At 44.8% G+C, this 23,380-nt stretch overlaps 2 protein-coding genes across 4 annotated transcripts in view; one reads left to right on the plus strand and one right to left on the minus strand.

Annotated features, from left to right (window-relative positions):
* GSE1 (Gse1 coiled-coil protein) overlaps window positions 1–9,138 on the plus strand; it is a 399,288-nt gene extending 390,150 nt beyond the window's left edge. For all 3 annotated transcript variants that reach the window (XM_077133217.1, XM_077133218.1, XM_077133219.1), the window contains 4 exons: window positions 895–1,266; window positions 2,657–2,935; window positions 4,084–4,187; window positions 5,326–9,138. In XM_077133217.1, the coding sequence (XP_076989332.1) occupies window positions 895–1,266; window positions 2,657–2,935; window positions 4,084–4,187; window positions 5,326–5,460 (890 nt within the window). In that variant the 3' untranslated portion in view covers window positions 5,461–9,138. The remainder of the gene's footprint in view (window positions 1–894; window positions 1,267–2,656; window positions 2,936–4,083; window positions 4,188–5,325) is intronic.
* Window positions 7,501–21,745, minus strand: GINS2 (GINS complex subunit 2). Its single transcript, XM_077133220.1, has 5 exons — window positions 21,548–21,745; window positions 20,333–20,447; window positions 16,174–16,273; window positions 11,066–11,192; window positions 7,501–10,825 (listed from the first exon to the last, which is right to left on the minus strand). The coding sequence occupies exons 1-5, from the start codon at window positions 21,635–21,637 to the stop codon at window positions 10,700–10,702; spliced, it is 558 nt and encodes a 185-aa protein (XP_076989335.1). The 5' UTR covers window positions 21,638–21,745; the 3' UTR covers window positions 7,501–10,699.
* Between the last annotated feature and the right edge of the window lie 1,635 nt (window positions 21,746–23,380).

Here is a 23,380-nt window from a genome sequence, read left to right on the forward strand (position 1 = left end):
AGCGGCAACCACTCAAGGTTCCAGAACCAGTGGCCCATCTTCTTCAGCTTGAATCTTGCTCCTGGAAACAGTGTATTTCTCTTCATCCTTTTCGTATATGTTTATGGTTTCTTGCACAGTTGTGAAGATTCATCTCGGGAAGGAGCACTAGAACTTGAAGTTGGAGCTTGGAGAGTTAGGGGGAGGGTACGGTTTCCTGGGCAGAGGGCATTTGATCCTTGCAGTCTGCGGAGCTGTCTGGTGGTATCAGCTGGACTGTTCTTCTCATGGTTGTGAGCAATGAGCCTTCTTGGAGGCTGCTCCAGTGGTTGCCTGAGCTCCTGACGCTCTGTCCCAGGAAGGAAGATGCTGTGAGCACAGTCTCTCTCACCTGCTGGCTCAGCTCTGCTGTTCCTCCATCTTCCTTGATTTCTCCCGCATGACGTGCATCCCTCTCTTGCTTGTTCTCCTTCCAGGCCTCTCCGTGCCTGCTTTTGTACCTTCTCACTTTTCTCTGGTCTTGTTTGTGCTCCCTACCCTTGCTGAACAGAGGAGGAAAACCCTCTGTGCAGCCCTGTTCTCATCTCCTAATACAGTCTTTCTTGGTCAGGGGAACTCAGTAACTTCAGCCCCTGCTTTGCCTTGAAACGACTTGCTCTTTAGCCTTCAGGTTCTTTTCCTTATTAGATGCCTTCCTGAGGCCCTTTCATGGACTTGCTGCCAAACACTACACCATGTTCAAACTATAAAAATGTACACCGACATTTAATTCAGTATTACCTGAGTTTCTGGTTCTTGTATTGGGGTCTTTATTAAATCAAGGCTCTTAAGAGATTACGGTCCATGTAGTAGACACGTAGCCTGGTCTTTAACTTGCAGCTCTTAATGTTTCCTTTGCTTTCTGTTTTCTAAAAGAACCAGCCATACAGCAAGTCTCCCTGGATGTGGCTAAGCCTGTTGGTATCGCTGCCTCTTTGTCTGATGTCCCAAAGCCCGTGGAACCTGGGAGACTGGAACAGCTCCGGCCCCAGGAGCTCTCTGGAATTCAGGAGCCAGCTCCTGCCAGTGGTGAGAAGGCTAAGCCAAGCGAGGCCCCTGGGGGCAAGAAGACCCTGAGCATGCTTCATTATATCCGTGGCCCTGCACCCAAGGATGTGCCGGTGCCATTGTCGCACAGCATCAACGGGAAGAGCCAGCCCTGGGAGCCCTTCCTGGCAGAGGAGTTCGCACATCAGTTCCATGAGTCGGTGTTGCAGTCCACCCAGAAGGCCCTACAGAAGCATAAAGGTGACGCAGTACCCCTCCTTCTGCCCGTGTTGCTGTAGGGGCTGGCTGGTTTCCAAAGGCACCAGTGGTAACTCATCTGCAGCCTTGCTCCTCACCTGGGGACTTGATTATAAGCCTCTTAAGCTACAGTGTGCATGGGGCACCTGGGGTCCTCCTGGTACATGCAGGTTCTGGCTCAGTATATGGGTGGGCTTGCGAAGCCTGGTGACTGCCAAGCTCCCACGTGATGCTGACAATGCAGATCTGTGGGCCATACTCCCAGAAAATGGGCAAAAAGTACCACCTAAATGGTGGAACTGTTTCCTTTTACTAAGGCAAAAAAAACACAGGACCTTGCTGGGAAATAGTACTCCACGCATTCTGCACGTAAGAGCTTTCTCATGCTCCCATGTACAGCACTGGCCTAGACATCTCTTGATCCCCTGTGTGATGGCTGAGATGCTGTGGGTTTTCATTTGGCTGGGCCAGGCAACTCTGGGACATAACAGTTGCTCTAGTCCCAGTCATTCCCTCTGGAATTTGTAGGAATTATTTTGAAGGTTGGAGAACAGAGGTTGCTTTATTTCTACTGAATCAAAACTTGTAATTGATTAGAAAAGAATCCTCAAAAGCTAAATAATACTGAATATGAAATAAGTTTTTATGAATTCTAATAGCCAGAAGAAAATGTGTCAAAACCATTTTTTTGTTTGTTTATAGTACTAGAAGCTAGAAAAACATAATAGAATAAGCATTTTAAATAGGTCTGACATGGTTTCATCCTTTTCTAAGGAACTGTTATTAAGATCAAACAATGTCCAAAAAGTAGAACATCATTTGGGCAGTGGTATTTCAACCCTTTCAGCATTTTTTTTAGAAGTTAAAAGATCCCAAGTCCTTTCCCACCATAGCATTTTGAGCCTTCTAAGTCTGGTCAGCAGACAGAAACTCTTTTTGCTTGCAGCACAGGCCCTGACTTTAGGAAGCTGCTGGGCAGGGTCATGCCATAAGACAGCACAGACCTCATGCCTGAGTGAGGCATGCTCAGTGAGCTGCTGCCTCCTGAAGTCCTGCTGGAGAGCGAGAATCCACACTGCACTTGATCTGCGGGTTCGTCTGAGACAAACAGCCAAGATCATAGAACTGTTGACACAGACTTGTGATTGGAGCCCAGGTCTGTCAACCCCACTGCCTTCAGGACATTTCCAGCTGTTCCTTGTGATGCGCTTTGGCCCACAGGTTTCCTGCAGATCTTGCTGTACTTTGTGTGATGGTCTGTGCAGACGTGCAGCCACTTTGAATCTGTCACCAGGACAGCCAAGCCAGCCCCTTCGCTACAGCAACACTGTCCCCTCCACCAGCCTGAGGACCCCCAACTCTGGGATGTAACTCTTGCTATCTCTTTCTTCAGGGAACGGGGCTGCACTGTCTGCAGAGCAGAACCACAAAGTTGACACGTCCATCCACTACAACATTCCTGAGCTACAGTCCTCTAGCCGGATCCCTTTGCCCCAGCAGAATGGACAGCAGGAGCCTCTGCCTGCAAGAAAGGGCCCCATCACCCAAGAGGTGGATCAAGACCCAGAAGAGGATGAGGAGGAAGATGGAGAGGAGGAGGAGGATGAAGCCCCCAGGCAGAAGTGGCAAGGGATTGAGGCAATTTTTGAAGCTTACCAGGAACACATAGAAGGTAACAGAATAGGGTGGGGGAGTGGTAGGGAGCTAGTGGGTAAGGAAGGCAGGTGGAAGAAATCAGCCTAGCAGCCCAGTTGATGTAGAGCTTCCCCAGCAGCCGTGGGGCTGTCTGAGTGATAGAACTAGAACTCAGATGCCTGGGAGACAGAGCCAGATACAAACACCAGAAGGTAAATTTTCCAAGTGAGATGTAATCTTTCTGCAGACATCTTGCCTATTTCAAGAAGCATTCCTCAGGCTTATTTATAATGGTAGTTCCTCATGAACAAACCTCAGGCCCTTCTCAATACAGAAATGTTAAGCACCATAAGGCAGCTTGGGATGGCACTTCTATCAGTTCTTGATACTTGCCTTGCTATGTAAGCAAGTGCTGGAAAATGACCTAACGCTTAAGGGCTTTTTAATCTGTGTTCTTGACTGGTAATGGACTCTAGTTTATTGTACTTTGTTCTAGCGCCTATAAAAATCAGGTAGCATGCTTTTCATTCTCTGAAGTTCTTAGTATAAAACAGGGATTTACCCTGGAGGATCTGAAATTGCTCCCCCATTAAAACTAGGCCTGGCATCTTCTAGTGAGGCAGAGATTTTACTAATTCAAGCCACTTGTAATTTCTTAGGTCAGTTTTCAATTTTGACAATTCACATTTTTCTAGAAAATCCATTTTGGGCATATATCTTTGTTTGTTTGTTTTAAATGGGCAGCCTCTGGGAGTTGAACCCAGGTCTCTGGCATGGCAGGCGAATTCTGCCACTGAGCCACTGTTCCCCCACCCTGTTTCACTGACTTTTGCATTCACCTATTTATCCTTCTATAGAAGGTTCATTCTCATCTTCCTTTTTGAAGAATGAGTTTTAAAGCCACAAATTTGTCTGTTGTTTCTTAAGGCATATCCCTTAAAGTGCCTTTTGGTCCTAGAACCTTGGTCTTTATTCCAGAGGGCTAGATTTAATTTAGTAGCAGTAATTGGTACAGTGAATATGATTTACAGGAATGGGGAACATACTGGTCCAACGGAGAGAACCTTGCTGGCTGCTGGAAAAGGGCCAGCAGTAGCAATTGGGTCAGGCTGGCGTCTGGGAAGAGTGAGCAGAGAGGGGAAACACTTGCCAGAGCTCCTGTATCACCATCTCTTGTCTCTTCAGAGCAAAATCTGGAGCGGCAAGTGTTGCAGACACAGTGCAGGTGGCTGGAGGCCCAGCACTACAGCCTCAGTCTGACAGCGGAACAGCTTTCCCACAGCATGGCGGTGAGTCGGGCGCTGGGTATGTGGGTACACCACTGTCCCTGGGGCGGTCTTTCAAAGGCAGCACAGGAGGCATTTTTAACCTTTCAAGTTTGGCTTCAAGAACACAGTACGGACAAGTTTTGAGAGGAAGTACTGTTCTTAAGAAATCATTATAACCTAATGAGAAAAAGAGTCAGTTAAGGAGGACACTACCAGATTCATGCAGAACTGATCCTGGGAGGCTGAAGACGCTCTTTATATATTCCTTGTGGGTAATGACTTAGTGCCGGTACCAGAATTCCCATACTGTGGCTTGAACAGGGTAGATGAGGACTGGCTCGGTTCGCCAGAGTTGCTATTGCAAATGCCACACAACAGGTTGGCTTAAACACTGGCAATTTACTGCTCACGGCTTTAAGGCCAGAAATCGTTCAAAAATCAAGCTACCAGCAAGGCTTGCTTCCTACCTGAAAAGTGTGGCATTCTGGTGCTGGTGATTCTTAGGTTTCATTGGCTTGCATCTCAGCCTCTCATCTCTGTCTTTGTGGCTGCTGGGCTCTCTTTATAAGGCCTCCAGTAATCCCTATTGAGGCCCACCCTGGTTCAGGTTGCCACATTTTAGCATTTTCAAAAGGTCCTATATACAAGTTCACAACTTGCTTACTGGAGTACAAAGTACTATGGACCTCAAGGGTTCTATTGAAGAAGGCAGGCCTCTGAGGCTGAACCCTCCTCATAGCCACTTTCTGCCTCATTCACCAAGTTTTCCACCTAACAGCATGATAACCCCCCCAGGCTTTCTCCCAGTGGGCCGGAGACATAGAGCATGTCTCAGATCAGGTGTCCAAATCTTGGGTGTCTTCTGAAGCAGCAATAGTTATATAGTATCAGGCTTAACTTTAAAGAACTCAGGGTTCCAGGTTCAGGTTGAGACAGTGAATCCATGGCGGTTCCACAAGGAAAGGTTATCAAGAGAATCCAGGACTTCAGAAGAACCGGTTCAGACTGTCCCCAAAGGCCTATCAGAACAGGAGCCTTGGGAAGACAGCATGTTCAAAGCATACGGCATCTCCCTCACTCGCTCACTCATGCATCACAGCGTAACTAACTTACAGTATGAGATGACTGTTTTGACCTGTATTTCCCTCTCCCTCTCCAGGAGTTAAGGAGCCAAAAACAGAAGATTGTCTCTGAAAGGGAGCGCCTCCAGGCAGAACTGGATCACTTACGGAAGTGCCTTGCTTTGCCTGCAATGCATTGGCCTAGGGGTTACTTTAAGGGATATCCTAGGTGACGGTTTCCCTTGCACTAGGCCGAACCTATAGTATAGAAATAATATCTATTTTATTACCTTGAATATTTAATATTTTTCACTGGGAGGTTTGAAGCTTAAAAAATAATGAGAATGTGCCATGCATGAAGCAAAGGATTCCAGGCTCCAGAATAAAGAAAGAACTCACCTTGACTTCAATGCAATTGAATCACCTTTGTAATTCAGCAAGCAATCAATGTAGGAAGCCCATAGTTTTTCTTTTTAAAGGCAGTTTTATTCTTTCTTCCCCCACATAATATTTTCATCTGAAAATGAAGGCTCCATTACCAACACTAAACTTTGTCATTCATAGCCCCAGGTGCATGTGATTGGATCCTGTGTTGCCACTTTACTGTGCCTAAAGAACCAACCTCACTTTTGCTGAGATGATGGGGTCAGTCTTGTCCCTTCCCAGGGGCGAGACCTGCTTCAACCGGAAAGAAGGTTTGGGTGCAGTGTAAGTCATTTTGCTGCAAAATGTTCTTCAAAGCAGCAGCTCCTAGCAGCACACAAAGCAACAGTACTTAAGAGTCACCCACCAAAGGCTTTTACTGGAAAAGCACTCACTAAAATATAAAATGAATCAATAAATGGAAGGTACATTTTTATTATTCCGTGGGGGAGATGTACAGAGCTCTGTGTATACATACAGTCATACCCACCAAATTGTTACTGCAGTGGGTGGTGTTTTCATACAAATTTTGAGAGAAAAGTCAGAGGTGCTTCAGCCTTGTACTGTGTATATATTTAAAAAGTTTTGTATGTTTTTATTACTTTAATTATTGTTATAAAAAGCCTGCCATTTTTAATATGTGGTTTGGGGGATTTTTGTTTGTTTGTTTTTCTGTTTGGGGGTTTTGTTTGTTTTTTGTTCGTTTTTCTGGGCAAAAAAGAAAAACTTGCTTTTAGTGTTTGTACTGCTGCTGGTCAGGACATTGAAATATTGAAGTGTTTTAAAAATTAAAGCAGAAGAAAAGTAAAAAGAGCTTACCACTGGCGCCTATGCGATCACTTCCTTTTTGAGTTGCACCAGAAAATGATGTAGAAAGCCATGCATTATTACTTCTTACCTCCTTCCACTGCCTCCCTGCATTGGGCCAAGTACATAGCAGATAAGCCAGTTGCTGTTAAGGAAGAAGGGAGCACCCTTGGCGCAAACAGGAGAAATACCTGTGTGTCTGTGCACGTACACACGCGAAGTTTTTTTTAAAACCTTTCAGGAAGTAAACAATTTCTGTGATAAAATTCTATGGTGTCTTACAGCAGTCTGAGAGCAGGTGCAAAGTAGAAATTTTAGAAGCTTTTAGATGCAAAGCTTTGTAACAGCTTAAAGGTAGGGTAAGCCATGTCTGGGTTGAACTTCTTTCTAAACTTAATTGTGACAAGCACAGGAGCAGCTAGAAACTGGGATAATCACACCAATGGGGGGGCATCCTCATTCTGTCTTAGTTAATGTGTATTTAGACAGTGTTTGTTTGGAGCAAGGAATATGGACCCCAGAAGCACAAAGTAGCCAGTGGCCAGTCTGGGGACAGAAGGGGAAGAGGTGGCAGCAGGTCAGGGGAGGGGCCTTGGTGGCTGAGTCGGCAGCCCCAGCCCTCTGCTCCACAGAACAGCTTGCTGGCAGATGGCGTCGTGTCGCTTTATCTGCTCCCACACAGTTTGCTTTGTAAGCCTGCCAAGAACCTTCCAGTTATTAGCAAACTCAGACAAAAAGTGCCGCCAGTATTATCAGCAGTCAACAAGCACCTTCCTTTCCACAGATATAACTTGAGAATTAAACGCTGTACTGCTGGCCTCCTCCCCTGTAAAGACATTGGGAGATCAACACGTTCTACAGGTGGGGGCAAGGGTTTAGAGGGAGCTATGTTAGCTAACAACCGGGGCAAAATATCACTTGAGCTCATTTAAAATCTACCCACTGTTTCTGGTCTGAAGGCTTAAATCCCAGCCCTTCTCTTACATCACAGAAAATGTCTGGATGCTTTTTAGTAACCAGCTTTGGTAATGGCCTTGGCTGAGGTAAACAAACAAAAAAAGATCTGATGATATTATGGAGAAGAAAAGCACAGCCCTAATCCCTCTGAGCATCCGGGGGAGCTCACTTGGTTGGATTTTTATTATGAGAGTTCCTGGCATGTGCAATAAATGAAGCCACTATTATAGAAAAGTCTGCCCAGGGGTGGAGGCCATAGGTGAAACCTCTCCCTGAACTAGTAATAAATTTTTTCTTCCAATTGCAAAATCCTGCCTTTAAGCTTCTCTATCATTCTGCCTCACTATATTTCCTGTTATCTGTGGAAATCACTGAATATTCTTGTGTTCAAGAAGTAGTGCGACAATCAGAGTAGAGATAAAAAGCAGGGCAGCATGAATAAACTAAGAAAATGTTTAAAAAAAAAAAAAGGAAAAAGGAAAGCATCTCTTGAAAAATGTAAGTGTACCATTAAGGTGTCGTACCCAATAATGGTTCTCTCATACAATTTGTTTTATAATCTGAAAACATTTCATTTTTTCCAGAGGATTCTATTCTAGAAATAGGAACACTGTATCTAAGTCTACTTTCAATTTGGGTTCAACAAAAATTTACAAATATGCAGTCTCTTAATCCTTTTACTGTTGAACAGTAAAGAAGTAAACAAGGTTCAGAAATATGCCATATTTGCTCTAGAAATGCACACGCAACCTCTGTCAGTATTTCCATGAAGGCCTCGGTCTTTCGTGACTATAAGTATCTTCCTAGATTACCTGGAGAGACAACCGCCATCCTTTATCTAACGGGAACTCAAACTCGTGAGTGAACCTTTTAATGCTAAATCACGTGATTCCACATTTAACCAGATTATTCAAAAACAAAGCAAAGCTATCTCCAGGACCTGGTGCTATACAACTTAAACATTTGAACATGTTGAACTTGTTCTTATTTCAGATAATCAGCCAAACACGATATTGTTGCTTCTAATTACTCTGATAATTGACTAATGATTTTCATCCTTTCTAGTCTAACATACCATTAAAGAAATTCAGAGTTCAGAGAAACCTTCACCTTCAGTAGCAGAAAAAGGAAAAATACAGTAGTGGTGTGGTCTTTTCTTTAATTAGCTCACAGTGCTGCCAAATGCCAAAAATTAAGCTGAAATTAAACAACACATCCCTAAAAGAGCTGGATTTCAAATCACATTACTGCTTTCCCTCTTGAGTCATGTTTTAAAGTGCAGAAAATTCCAAAGATCCACCGCAAGATGGCGATGGTCAGCATGAGCCAATTCTGTTACTCTTGAAGCGAAGGACCAGCTAAGGTCGTTCCTAGGCTCCTTCCGCCACCAAGCTCTGGGCTCCCCACTCCCACAGTAAACTGTCCCCGACAGTGTGGTCCAGCTTATCTCGTGGACCTGTTGAAGACCAGGCTAACTGCGTGTTCCTTTGTATGTGCCCTGTGCTTAGTTGCTAGAACAGAGACCAGGACCTAGGAGGGAGGGGAGGAAGAACTGCCTCAGGCACTCGGGGCAATTTAGATGCTGTGAAATTAAACCTGTTCTAAGTGTACTTGTTTGAATTAATTGTATTGTAATATTATTTGTTGAATGTAGTAATTAGGTATTTATGAATATATTGCTGTAATTTCTGACAACATCCAAAAAATAAAATCTTCCTAAATCACGTCAAGAGGAAAATCTTTTTTATGCCATAATAAAATGTGGGCAAAAAAAGCTCAGAACCACTATGGTTTCACAGTTGGAACAGGAAGTCAGAGGGTCAACTGTAGCTCAGCCAGGTTTTGAGAGAAGAGCATTCAAGGACAAAATCTGAGACAGGACATCAAACTCTCCACGATCACACACAGCCCCATTCCAAAAGACCCCAGATTAAAGCCAGCAGACTCATGGAGGGTGAAACCTTTGACTCCTGAGGCACATCTGCTGGTCTCCCCACCCCTAGGTCTGGCTTTCTGGTATTTGTTGGAGGTGTACTCGGGAAGCAATTTGAAAGAGAAATATACTAAAGGGCAAATAGCAGCTATTTCAGGCCAAATCCATCCCTCACATCCATTCTTCCCAAAGCCCTCAAGTAAATGTGCTACTTAATGCTGACTGAGAGTGGAAGTGACTGTCCAGGGTCCGACAGTGAGTAGAAAGTTCTGTGGCTAGCTGGCTTTTGACTGCTGTGCCCAAAGTAATGTCATTCCTCGAAGGAGCCTAGCAGTGCTAAAATTGAGTTAACTGTCCCATTACCCATATTTGAGCCACTGAAAGCTAAGAGTCCGTCCCCCTAAATCCATCAGAACTGACTTAGCTTCCTACCATTATCTTGTTTCACTCACATGCTCAGTATACTAGATTAATTTTTCCAATATTGCCACACGCATCCCAAGTGGCCCCTACCTTGGCACGTGCTTCCTGCTGTCTCCAAAGCTGTCGGCAAAGACCTGGAGCTTAGCTATGCGAGTGTCCCACATGTCCTTGACCAGGGTCCGGACCTCTGAAAAGCAACCTGTTAAACCTTAACCAGAAGTAACACCAAACAACAGGCATCCAGAATGTTGATCTGAAGTTTATAACTGACTACTATACACCAGTTTCATTTTATCAAGCCATGGCAATCATACAGTTCACTCCTTTCATCTGATAGTTATACAGGACAAAAACAGTCATATTTGGGTTGACCTTTATTGTCTATCAGGGCTTAGATTATAAAATGCTGGTCAGCATCACTAGCTACTCCACCTGCCAGCCTATGTGAACAACTTCTGCAGGAGATTCTAAATTTAACCCAAAAAAGGAAAAAAAGCCCTAATTCTCATTGTCATCCCCACTGTACCTTTTCAGAGCCGTATCTACCAGTCCCCAGGCACTTATCCATGCATGCCAGTTCTTGTGCAGGAAGCCCAAGGCTCTGCTAAAGAGAGAACTTCTTTTGCTAAAGCCTTTATTCCTTCCCCCCTACGCCCAATACACACAAAAAGCCGGCTTCTAGAAAAGAGATGTGGAATCAAAGAATGTTCCAGAGAGTTGAATTTTGAGAACTAACCACAGACCTTTTGCTTCTCCAACAGTTTTATGAAGCCATTTCTTGCATGACTGCACATGTATTTCAGAAATTCAAAAGTATTTCTAGAATTCCAGAACTGTGAAATCCTCTGTCAGTTTCTGAAGCACTTACACATCAGTTGGCAAGCCTCCAACCACCGGATGGGAAACCTTTATGAAGTCAAAGCCTTTCTCTAGAAGTCCTGAGACTGGGCACTTTCAGAAGGTTGGAGATTTGTGCGGAGTTTGTACATGTGATTAAGTGCTTGTGTGAGGAAAGACCCGCTGGTGTTGATCTCCATTAAGGTCAAGTTATCCAGCTACAATACAAAAGAAAACACCGAATTGACTGAGGACTTTTTGTTGTTGAGAAAAATAAAAGAATCTATGTAATAAAAATGAAATAAGAAACCAATGAATTAGAAACAACAACAACAAAAAAGCAAAGTCCAACTATAAGTGTTTGCAATACCCTTTGCAGACAGAGTGCCAGGTGAGATTCCACAAGGGTCCCAAAGCCCTCATAGGCAGGACCCACACGCATCTTAGGTGGCCCCTACCTTGGCATGTGCCTCCTGCTGCCTCACAAAGCTGTCGGCAGAGACCCGGAGCTTAGCTATGCGAGTGTCCCACATGTCCTTGACCAGGGTCCGGATCTCATCTGCTTTTGGAATATTGTCTGAAGCACTAAAGGAAACAAGGTGACATCAATCAAACAAGGATAGATAGAAGTAGCATTTTAAAAAATGCTGTTTGGATTCAGGCAAAATATGCTAGCTGCTCTAGACTTGGAAAATTTGTTTGGCTTTATTTTTTATTTTTAAATGTATGTATTTCCAGCAGTTAGGCTTAGTGCCAAGAAAATTCAGCCAAGATCCCCACTGAGTTCCTACTGCCCATGTCAGCCATCCCACTGTAGGCTATCAGGCAAGGACTTCTATTCACCTAAGATCTCATACTGAGGAACAAGCTCAAGTTGGACAACCTTTGGCTCAGGACAACCAAGTGTGCTTTGTTGTATAGTTACTCTTAAAATGAAGTTGTTTTGTGAGCTGGCTCAGAGACAACGACCTCCATTGTTCGCTCTCACCATCAGGCAAGGAAAGACGACTGTCCTCAAAGCAGCTCTGAAGGACTTCTGTGCTCGCACTTGACAGACACCCAAAGTAAGTTTACAAAAAACAGATGAAATGGCAAATTAGCATAAACTGCGCACACCTATGTAGGGTGGAATTCTGAGTAAAAGTTAGAATGAAGTCAGCTGGGAGAAATCACAACAGGGTGGGTTATATGTTAAGTTACTCTTTGAAGGAAAGACAAGCTGGAAGACACTAGAATTTCTCAAAGCAGCAGAAACATTGTTCATCATTAGGCCTCCTAGGAGGAACTAAAAATTCTCTATATGTATGCTAAAATTAACTCATGGTTAGTAGATCAATGGTCTAAAATTTACCTAGTGAATTTATTTACAAATCCAAATACTTAGATCCGGCTCTGGCCAGGAGGTCAAACAACAAAGGACCCAAGGCCCTTAAATTGCAGAACAAGGGAAGACTTAGTTCCCTTCAGCAAATGAATTAAAAAGCAAGCATTTTAATAGAAATTGCAGGCAAGATATATTGAACGTCAAAAACAAAATGAATAGGCCCTCAAATTCTCTCACCGAGAGGATCACAATAACTTCTTACCTCGGCTTCCACTTCTGGATCCAACCCCTTCCAAGCCCTACCTGCTTAAAAACCCTTCCAGCTGCCCCCCAACAATTGAGACAGGAGTCTTGGCTCCCACCGCCCTTCATATAGTCCACCTGTGCCCAGGTGCCTGTGGCTTCCCCAGTACGCCACTCCCTTGCCCACTTCCACCCCTGCTTACAACTAATTCCTTCTACCTGCACTGCCCGCTCCCTGCTCCTAACCCCCGAGTACATTTTTCCTCATCCTTCAAGGCTAACACCCTCCCTGCCCTGCCCTGCCACACCAGCCCTTCTCTGCATCACCAGGCAATTGCTGCGGCATCCCAATGCAGCCTGAGCAGCACTCATCAGGCAGCAATGTGATCACCAGTTAAAAGGTTCACAGTTCTCCACTAAGCTGGGGACACACGCCTACATGACTATCTCCACTCTCTAGAAGGATGCTTAATGTACTGTCTATACTCAGATTTTGTCAAATGAATGGGTGGACTGAGGCTTCACACAGACTAAGGATACATCCACGTAGTAGACCCAAATTTTCATTTATATCCAGCAGCGCCATTTAGTGAGTGGTAGCCCTTCCTGCTGCTCTAGAGAAAGCACTAGGGAGTGCCCATATTTTTGTCTAATTCTGCTTTTGAACCCTCAACTAAAGGCTGTTAAGGGAGTTTTCAAAAGCTTGAAGTTTTATCAACAGACAAGTAAAACATACGGAATAAAGATGAATAATAGGGGGAACAAATGTTAAATTTAGAGTGAAATGCTGGTGATCGGTGAGGGGGAGGGGTGGGAGTATGGTATGTATGATTTTTTTTCTGTTTTCTCTTTACTTCTTTTTCTGAATAGAAGCAAATGTTCCAAGAAATGATCATGATGATGAATATGCAACCCAAAAAAAAGCTTGAAGTTTTGCAAATTACATGCTAAGTATCTCCCAATCAAAATGATCCATACTTGTATGCACCCCACTGACTTGATTCATTCATTCATTCATTCATTCAACAAACCGATGAGCTACAGGTACTGAGCTATGACCTAGGGCAGATAAGACAGGGCCTGCCCACTTAGACCTGTGGCAGGGAGGAGGGGGGAATACAGCCAGACAATGATTAGACAATTCCAACTGTGATAAATGCTGGGAAGGTATATGGAGATGCCAAGAGGACAATGCTATTAAATCTGGGAGGGGATACTTGTCATGCCAACCAAAGGAAGTGAGGGGGAGGCAGGGAATGCAGGTGGACATAAGGGGCAGAGGGAAGAATATATGCAAAGCCTTGAATAACTGAAAGAAGGCCAACATGAGTCTGAAACCTAGAGACCGAGAAAGAGAGCGAGGACTACAAGAGTCATGAGAGAGGGAAGAAGGAAAAGTACTCCAGGCCACACGGTACTTGCAAAGTCACAGTTTGATGGAGCACTGGAAGCCCGAGGAGGGTAAGCAGCTGAGTCAGACAGGAGATTTGCTTTTTAAAAGACCATTCTGGCTGCAGTGGGAACAAGGAATCAAAAACCACTGGGGAGATGGCACTAGATATGACACAAAGGATTTAAGAGGTTTCACTATAGCACGCACATTTGGCCACTCGTGGGCTTTCCCTAAAACTAAGATCAGAAGCAATGGGAGCCTCTGGCCTTTCTGTGAAAGACACACATGAACTCCAATCAACATACCAAAAGGAGGAAAAGGGATAAAGGTATATTAAATAAAGGAGACGAATAGTTAGGGGGAAAAGGCTACTACTAGAGATAACAAGAATGGCTCAAAGTGAAGTCCAATGTTGAGTGATAAGTAGTTAGGGGGTAGAGGTGAGAGAGCCAAAGGATACACTGGGGGAAGAAAGTGGAGAACAAGGGAGAACAAGCAACCCAGCCAAACTGACTCCCTGACGCTGCTGAAAAACAGGGTAGCTAGTGCTGCCACTGACTGCAAGAAATCAGCAAGGACAACAAGTGTGTGTCAAGATTCCATGTGACCTACAAGTGCTGGATGGAGTAAGAGATGTACCCATTCACTATTGGTAGGGGGAAGGAGAGCAGTGCAGCCTCTCTGGAGGACAGTGTGGTGGTTCCACAGAGGGCTGGGGTGGGGTTGCCATATGATCTTGCAACCTCATCGTTAGGTATATACTTGGAAGAACTGAGAGTTGGGACACGAATGGACATTTGCACACTGGTATTTATGGCAGCAGTGTCAGTGATCTGCAATGGATGGAGGTGGTCTAAGGATATATCAGCTGACGAATGGAAGGGGAAACTGTGGTGTTCACATACAACAGACAATGGAGAGGCTGCAAGAAAGAATGAAATTGTGAGGCACGCTACTATGTGAATGAAACTTGAAGATAGTATGTTGAACGACCTGTCAGAAACAAAAAAACAAACATTATCATGCCCCACTTATATGGACTAACTATAATATACAAAGTCAGAGAATTGAAGTTGAGAGCATGGGGCTTATTGTAAAGGTTCCTAGATTGTAAACTCTTACAAGTAGTCACATCTATTCCAGAGTTGTAACTGTTATTTCAAGATGCTGGGCTACTTGTGTATAACCTGGTCATTCCCTGGTACTTTGGGTATTTGTGTGACACTGAAAGTTAAGAGTTCTGGAGCTATGAATGTCTGCATTACCCCATACAGCAGCGGGTAATTTAAAAAGCTGAAAAAGTAATCAGACTTCAACTAGAGATATGAAGGAAGCTGATCTGGATAGGACTACAATAAATCAGAATACACAGTTAAGGATGATATGGTCTATATTTTAAAACTTCAAATCCTATGTGAGACCACTGGAAGAGATATTTATTTGGTGCAAAATCTGTATTTCGGTAGCACATTATCTAATTTAACTTATATGGTCAGTTCATTTGAACACCACAATTACAGGGAATCTTGAATACAGAGTGAGATCTTGTTGGTTCGTACAGATTAGTGCGATGTTCCAATACTTCCCAGAGTAATGTGGGCAGAAAATAAGTATTTAAAAAGTCCCTTAGGGGACTGGGAAGAGAGGAGGAAATATTACACTTCCCCATCTGGGGAAGTCTCCTGATATTTTCGCAAGGAGTGGGGACAACAATCAATTCAATAGACCAAGCCCTCAGTCTTGGGGCTTGTCTGTGTGAAACTTATTCTTGCAAAGGAGCAGCTAAGCCTACTTATAATAATGCCTAAGAGTCACCTTCAGAGAATGCTCAGATGTGGCCTCTCTAAGACAACTGGGTAAGTGAACTCACTGTCCTGCCCTCTACATGGGCCATGACTCCCAGGGGTGTAAATCTCTTGGCAACATGGGACAGGACTCCCAGGGATGAGCTGAGACCTAGCATCAAGGGATTGAGAAAGCCTTCTTGACCAAAAGGGGGAAGAGAGAAATGAGACAAAAAATTTCAGTGGCTGAGAGACTTCAGAGTTGAGAGGTTACCCTGAAGGGTATTCTTATGCATTATAAGGATTTCTCTTTTTAGTTTATGGTGTACTGCAGTGGCTGGAGGGAAGTACCTGAAACGGTTGAACTGTATTTCAGTAGCCTTGATTCCTGAAGACAATTGTATAACTATATGGCTTTTATAATGTGACCATGCCGATTGTGAAAACCTTGTGGCTGATGCTCCTTTATCCAAGGTATGGACAGACAGTAAAAACATAAGGACAAAAAATAAAAAATAAGGGGGAATAAGGGGTTAAAAAAAATCAGGTAGAGTGCAATACTAGTGGTCAATAGAGGGAGGTCATGAGGGGTATGGGATGTATGTTTTTTTCTTTTTTCTTTTTATTTCTTTTTCTGGAGTGATGCAGATGTTCTAAAAATGATCATGGTGATGAATACAAAACTATGTGATGATATTATGAGCCATCAATTGTATACTTTGGATGTACTGTAACAGTGCATGAAGATCTCAATAAAAATTAAAAAATTTTTTTTAAAGATTCCATCTTACCTATGGGCTCAAAGAATGAAGACAAACTTACTGATTTAGCAGGAGTTTAGTCAGTTCCATGTAATAAGGGCTGGGCATTGGGGTAAAAGTTTCTTCCTTTCGTTCATGGTCCCGATTCTCCTCTAACTTCTCTGAAATTTTAGAAGTTAATATAGTTTATCATCAGTGTATTCAATAGGTTTTTCAAACCTCCCAAACTTAAGAAGTGTTTCTATAACGTATTCAATCAAGTAATAATAAATTCACGAGGAAAAAACCTTTTTGGAATACTATTTGTATCATTAACCAGATGATTTGTGACCAATATCCTTGAAAATTCCCTATCAGAGAAGGTAAATTTTTGTTGTTGCTGTTGCTTTGGCCTGCAGAACAAGTAACTGAAATGAATGTCAGTCAGAGGGGTGCCAGAGTAGTTCAATGGTAGAATCCTCGCCTGCCCTGTGGGAAACCCGGATTCAATTCCTGACCGATGATGTACTTTCCAAAACAAACAAGCAAGCAAAGAAAGAAAGAAAAAAAAAATTCAACAAATAAGCACCATTAACAGGATATTCACATGGAAAAAAGAATGAAATGTGACCCATACGGCATACAAAAAAAGATGTCAGTCAGAAGTGCTTTACTTAGAGAAAGAGAAGTATTTTTCCTTTGATGTAAAAGGTGATAAAAGTAGCCAGCGACTAAAAGCTCTGGAGAAGCTAAGAAAACACCCATAGAAAACAGAGAGGAAGCTACTGAAACCACAAGCTGAAAACAACAAAATCAGGAGCAAATCACCAGCAGATACCAGCCATGTGCCTTCCCATGTGATAGACATGTCCCGGATGCCAGCAGCCTGTCTTCAGAGTCCAGGTATCATCCTGTTGATGCCTTAACTTGGACATTTTCAAGGCCTGAGAACTGTATATTGCTATCCTTTGTCCCTGGTTACCTTTACCTAAGAATGGACTATGACGCTGACACTCCAGCAACTTCCATGATTGATAATACACATTGATGTTTTGGGAAGATAACACGTTCTAACTCCATGTGAAGAAGATACAGAAGCTTGCAACTGAAACCTTCCCAGGCCCCACCAGCAATTCTATCTCATCACTGTATTATCTGGTCCCATAACTTAACAAGTTATCTGAGGCAGAAGAAAATTACAGAATGTTATCTGGAGAAACTGTGGGCATGAAGAGGCCAAAAACCATGAGGATTTTCACTCATCAAGGGAAAAAGTTATCTTGCAGGCCAATGTTCATAGAAGCACTATTCACAATAGCCAAAAGATGGAAACAACCCAAGTGTTTTAGTTTCCTTGGCTGCTCAATTTAATACCATGCAATAGGTTGGCTTAAGCAATGGGAATTCATTAGCTCACAGTTTGAGGCTAGGAAAAAAACCCAAATCCAGGCCTCATCAAGGCTATGCTTTCTTTCCGAAGACTGGCATTCTGGGGCTGGCTGCTGGCAATCCTTGGTCCTCTGTCACATGGCAAGGCACATGGTGGCTTCTCTTGGTGTCTCTCTTCAATTCCAGTTTCCATTAACTTTCAGATTCTTACTTCCCACAGCTTTTTCTTTCTCAATTTCATTTTGCCTATAAAGACTCCAGTAATAGAATTAAGACCCAGTCTGACTGAAGTGGGTCACACCTGAACTGAAGTAATCTCATCAAAAGGTCCTACTTACAATGAATCCACACCCATAGGAATAAAGTTTAAGAGCATGTATTTCTGGGGTACTTATAGCTCCAAACCACCATACCAAGTGCCCATCAACAGATGAATAGATAGACAAAATGTGGTTCGCACCCACAGTGGACTGGAACATTATTCACATTTAATCATGTACCAACATGGATGAACCTTGCAAAATCATATTGAGTAAAATAAGCCAGACACGAAAGGACAAATGTTGTACGATTCCATTTCTATGAAATTACTAGAATAAGCAAATCTGCAGAGACAGACATAGGTCAGAGGTTCCTAGGGCCTGGAAGCAGGGGAGAATGGGGAGTTTACTGCTTAATGTGTTCAGTGTTTCTGCTTGGGGTGATGGGAAAATTGTGGTAATGGATGGTGGTAATGGTTGCGCAACATTGTGAATGTAGTTAATGTCACTGAGTTGTAACATGAAACTAGTTAAAATGGGAACTTTTGTGCTTATATATGTATACGTTACCACAATAAAAATTTTAAAAGGAAAAAAAAGTAGCCAGTGATTAGAGAAATTTATTTGTACTAAGCCTTGTTCAGAAGAGAACAAGACAAAATTTACAAATTACAGACACCCAGGATTGGGGGCTGAATATATAATGTAGTTGTTTAATCCCAGTGTCTGGACGTGCAGAAGAGTCCAATCCCACCCACCGCTCCACCACTGCTGCACATGTCCACAGCTCCCTCGGCCTTCCTCCCTTCCTCCCTCTTCCTCATGGGCCTGAAGAAACCCCAACTCTGGAACTGGACTGCTGAATGTGGGTAAGGGAAATGGATGGATGGACAGAAAGACAAAACTGTTGGGTCTCACTTTAAATTACTGACAACATCCCCGGTTGGTCACCTACAATCCTCTTAGTTTCCCTGGTCCATGCATCCTCTTGCTTTTATCTTCTATCCAACCACTCCATGCCATCTCCTCACATCACCAATGCTTCCTCACCCCACAGCCCAACTCTCATCGTTACCTCCTATTTTGCTGAGGAAAGAAAAGCGATCGAGAGAGAACATCTGTGCCCACCCCATCTCCCAACCTCCCTGCAGAGGGTGTAAGACTCCCCTTACCCACAAACATCACTACAGTAACTCTCACCTGACAATCCTCATTTTTCCCTTGCTACTTGATCATTACAAACACACTGTGAGAGCTCCCATCTTACTAAGAAAACCCTGGCACTAAATCCTTCTCCAGTTACCTACCATTTCTCAGGCCTTTTAGAAACAAAACTTTAAGAGTTGTCTTATGTTTACATTAACCTCTTCTCCCACTTGCTCTACACCACTCAAATTAGTGTTTATCCCAACTTTTGCACCAAAACAGGTCACCAAGGTCAATGACCTCCACTCCATTAAACCCAGTGGCTCATTATTGGTCTCAGCATTTGACAAATGCCACCCTTCTCCTTCTTTGGGTCTGTATTGCCTCACTTCTGGGGGCAGCACTGCCTCCCTGGGATCTCTTTCAACCTTGCTGGCCACTCCCTGTGTCTCTTGCTGATTGCTTCTCATGCTCCCAAGCCCTCAACCCAATCAAAGAGCTCAGTTCCTGGGTTTCTTCTTTGCCATCTAAATTCACACCCCAGATGTCCTCACCTGCCTCGCTTGAATACCACCCATGTGCTTATGATAATGACTTCCAAGTCTCAATCCCCACCCAGCTCAGCACCCCCAACTCCTGACAAGTATCCCACTGCCAACATCGTTTCCACTCAATGACCCAACAAGTCTCATATATACCTCAAGTATAATAGGATCAAACCTACTCCAGGGCCCCACTCCAGCGCATCTCCTTCTGCAGCTCCAATCAACAGCCCTGGCAGTCATTCTCTACTCTCTTCTCTCACCTCACAGTCAATCCTTCAGCAAACTCAGCTGTACAAATATACCTAGACTCCAACCACCCCTCATTACTCCATCCCGAGGCAGCCACTAACCTCCTTATCTCTATGGATTTGCCCATGCTGGACAGTTCACACAAAAGAAAACATCAACAGTCTGGCTTCTGTGGCTTAGCATAATGTTTTCAAGGTTCATCCATGTTGCAGCATGTATCAGTGCTTCGTTCCATTTTATGGTAAATAATACTCCATTGTAGGATGATGCATTCTTTTTAGGCATTCTGTATAATGTAAAATAACTCTGCTCCTGCAAACTCTAGTCTATACTTATTTATTTAAAAAAATTAAAACAAATGCTCCTTTAAGACCATGTAATATTTTAAATTTTGAAGCAAGCTGAAACATCTAAAATAAAAATCTAAACTAAAATTTTCATATACACCAAAACCAAAATAAATTTAGAAACAGTGGTTAGCAGAACCCACTAAGAGATAAATCTGGAAGTATGAATTTCAGCTGATCGGAGAACAGGTGAGTAGGGGAGCACTAAGCAAACCAGGAAGGCTGCCCCATGCCCCCACCCATCTGCAGCCTGTGTCATCCCCCATCCAGCCCCACCCAAATTACAGGTCACCACCTCTCCTTACCTACATCCATCCAGCCAGGAGGTATTAAGCGACACTTCTGTCTTTGTTTCAGGTTAACTGCCAACCAAAGAGGCACTTCTACTGGTAAACCAGGGTTAAAAGGCCCCAGATCCCCCTGCCAAAGTTAAAAACAAGCCCCCATAAGATCAGAAACAAAAAACATCATTGTACCTCATCGCTATCAGATGAGACCAACAGCCCTGTGCAAACTGAATTCCAAGTAAAAATTAAAACCAACTGTCATTACAGACCCATCATTACTTTTGCCGTTAAGCATCCCCAAACATGTGGTGCTGTGGTTTATGTATCTTCTGGACATCATCTGCTGTCATATACTGACCAGGACCTCTCAGGCAAGTATCACCTGAGCCCTGGGCTTCCCAAGTGGTGCAGACACAGCACCCATCTGATGACACCAAGAAGTACTTAGTTCAACCTGTGAGCACTTAAAGCCTTGACTCTCTTCCTTCGTTTCTGCCTACATCCTCCAGTTTCCAGAGCAATTTTTTTTTTTTCTTCACATGGGCAGGCACCGGGAAAAGAAGCTGGGGCATGGCAGGCAAGCATTCTTACCTGCTGAGCCACCGTGGCCCGCCCTGGAGCAATATTTAATGAAGAGAATTTCAGTCTCCTTGGGGTTAGGGGGAAGAAACTCTGTGCATTTATAGCCCTTGACCTTTGTCCTCTGATAAAGGCCTCAGGCCCTGGAACTTTCCCCTACATAAAACGCAAACTCTACTGACTGGGTAAGCTTGGCATAGGATTTCATCTTTAAGCCTTGATTTTCTGCTCTGAAAAATGGGAACAGAGCTGAACTGTTCCCAACTCCAATCCACGGACACTCTGACGAGAGAGTCTGGAGTGGAGGCAGAAAGCTGAATTTTAACCAGGGCCAGGGCGATTCTGACGAGGTGCGGCAAAGTCCGGCAAGCCCCAAAGTCAGTGGGGACGGTCCCCCAGGGCTGCCCTCGCTTAGACACGGCCACAGGCGCAGGCGTGCCCGGGGCACCTCACCTCTGCCCAGCCGGCTACACGCCGGGCGACCCCCAGGCAGAGGCGGGAGGCGCGGCGGAGGCCCGAGCGGCCCGGTGGGGGCCCCAGCCCAGAGGCTCCCCGGGTGTCGTCGAACAGACCGCGCGGCTGCCCAGGGCCTGGGCGCCTCTGGGCTGGGGTCTGCCCTGGGGGTCGCCACCTGCCCCAGCCCGGACGCCTTACCCCAATAAGGTAGATCTTGTCCAGGCTGAAGTTAGGGATGATGGTGACCAGCTCCTTCTCGGCCAGAAACTCTACCTCGGCCGCCTCCATGACGGCCGGCGTGGGGCTCTCCGCCTCCGTGAAGACCTCAGCTTTCCCGGGAAGACGCCACGGCCGCCGCTTTCCCGCCACGACGCGGACCCGCCCCCCTCGCCCGGAAGAGAGCCGCGGCCGGCCTATAGGAACGCGGCGCTCTCCACGGAAGACGGAGAGCGCAGTTGTTACGAGCTCGGCGATTGGCGCTCCCGAGCGAGGCTCCGGGCCGACCCCGCCCCCTCGCGTCGGGCTCGGGCTCGGGCTCGGGCCCGGGGGGGGGGGGGGGGGGGCGCCCGTGGCGGCGCACCTGGCGCTTCCCACCTGCGCACCTGGCGCCGCCGCCCGGCGCACCTGAGGCTGCGGGCTCCTGCTCCCGCCCGCGCCGCGCTGCGGGGCCTCTTGGCCTCAAAGTCCTGCACCTGGCGCCTGCCCGCCAGCACCCCGAGTCCAAACCCATAGGAGTGGACAACACAGTGATCCCTAACGTGAACCGTGACCTGTATTTACTAGTATAATCATAATAGTGTTTCATCAGTTGTAACAAAGGTACCATACAAGTACAAAATGTCAGTAATAGAGAAAGCTGTGTGTGAGGGGAGTCATAAATGAGGACTCTGTGCTTTCCACATTATTTTTCTGTAAACCTACATGGTAGTTTGAAGCTGCTCTAATTAAAAAAGAAAAAAAAAATCAGACAGAAACTAAACAAAAAATCCGCACCAGGCCGGGAGAAAATGCGTTTGTGGGCCAAACTCAGTACCAGGTGCCCGGACATGGCTGGATCCAGGCAAGCACTTTGACTGCTCCCGCAGTGGACGGTGAGAAGGACTTGTTCCCTTTAATCTCAGAATCTTCTCCCTTCTCTCTGCAGATTACTTAAAAATCTATAAAAATGACGATTCTTTCTGGCTGCCCAGACTTTCTCGTGCAGAGATTGCAGGGAAAGAGGCTCCTAATTTGTCTTTTCAAGTCTCACCTGGTGTGACTGAGGAAGGGGCAAGCTTGCACAGTCTTTGCAAATATCTCTTGATTTGTTCACTATTTGTTGTATGGGATTCCCATGACACACAGGCGTAGGTGAAACATATAATAGGAATGGTTCCCTGCTCACCATAAGACTGTGTGTAGGTATGCACATTTCTGGGGCCCTCTCCCTGGGGCATTTTAATTCAGGGGTCTGGAGGGGAAACAACTGACTTTTTTTTTTGTATGCTATATGGTGGGGTCACATTTCATTCTTTTTCCATGTGAGTATCCCATTATTGTAGCACCATTTGTTGAATTTTTGTTTGTTTTTGTTGTTTGTTTATTTTTGGGAAGTGCATGGGTCGGGAATCAACCCCAGGTCTCCCACATGGCAGTCAAGAATTCTGCTACTGAACTACCCTCGCACCTCTCCTACAGCTGACTTTTAATAGGTGTGGGGTGAAATCACCTCAGCGATAAGACTTAGGAGGTGAAGCCATTCCTCTAGAAGGCCTTGGAGGGATGGACAGGGAACTGGACTTGAACTTGAGCTCGGCCCATTAGGCCCTGAGAGAAAACATAGGCCATACCAGGATTCCAGGCTTCTGTCTCCCCACGGGAAAGCTGCCTCACCCCACCCATCCCTGTGCCTCCTCTCCCAGCCCCTTGAATCGTGCCCCACGTGGGGTTGCTGGAAGGAAAATCAACTATAACAAGCTCCACCCACTCACATGTCCTTGAAAGCTCCACGTGCTATGCATCTGCATGGAAAGCTGTCCTTTACAGACAGTG

The sequence above is a fragment of the Tamandua tetradactyla genome, chromosome 16 (assembly GCF_023851605.1).
Source record: "Tamandua tetradactyla isolate mTamTet1 chromosome 16, mTamTet1.pri, whole genome shotgun sequence".
Taxonomy (NCBI): Eukaryota; Metazoa; Chordata; class Mammalia; order Pilosa; family Myrmecophagidae; genus Tamandua; species Tamandua tetradactyla.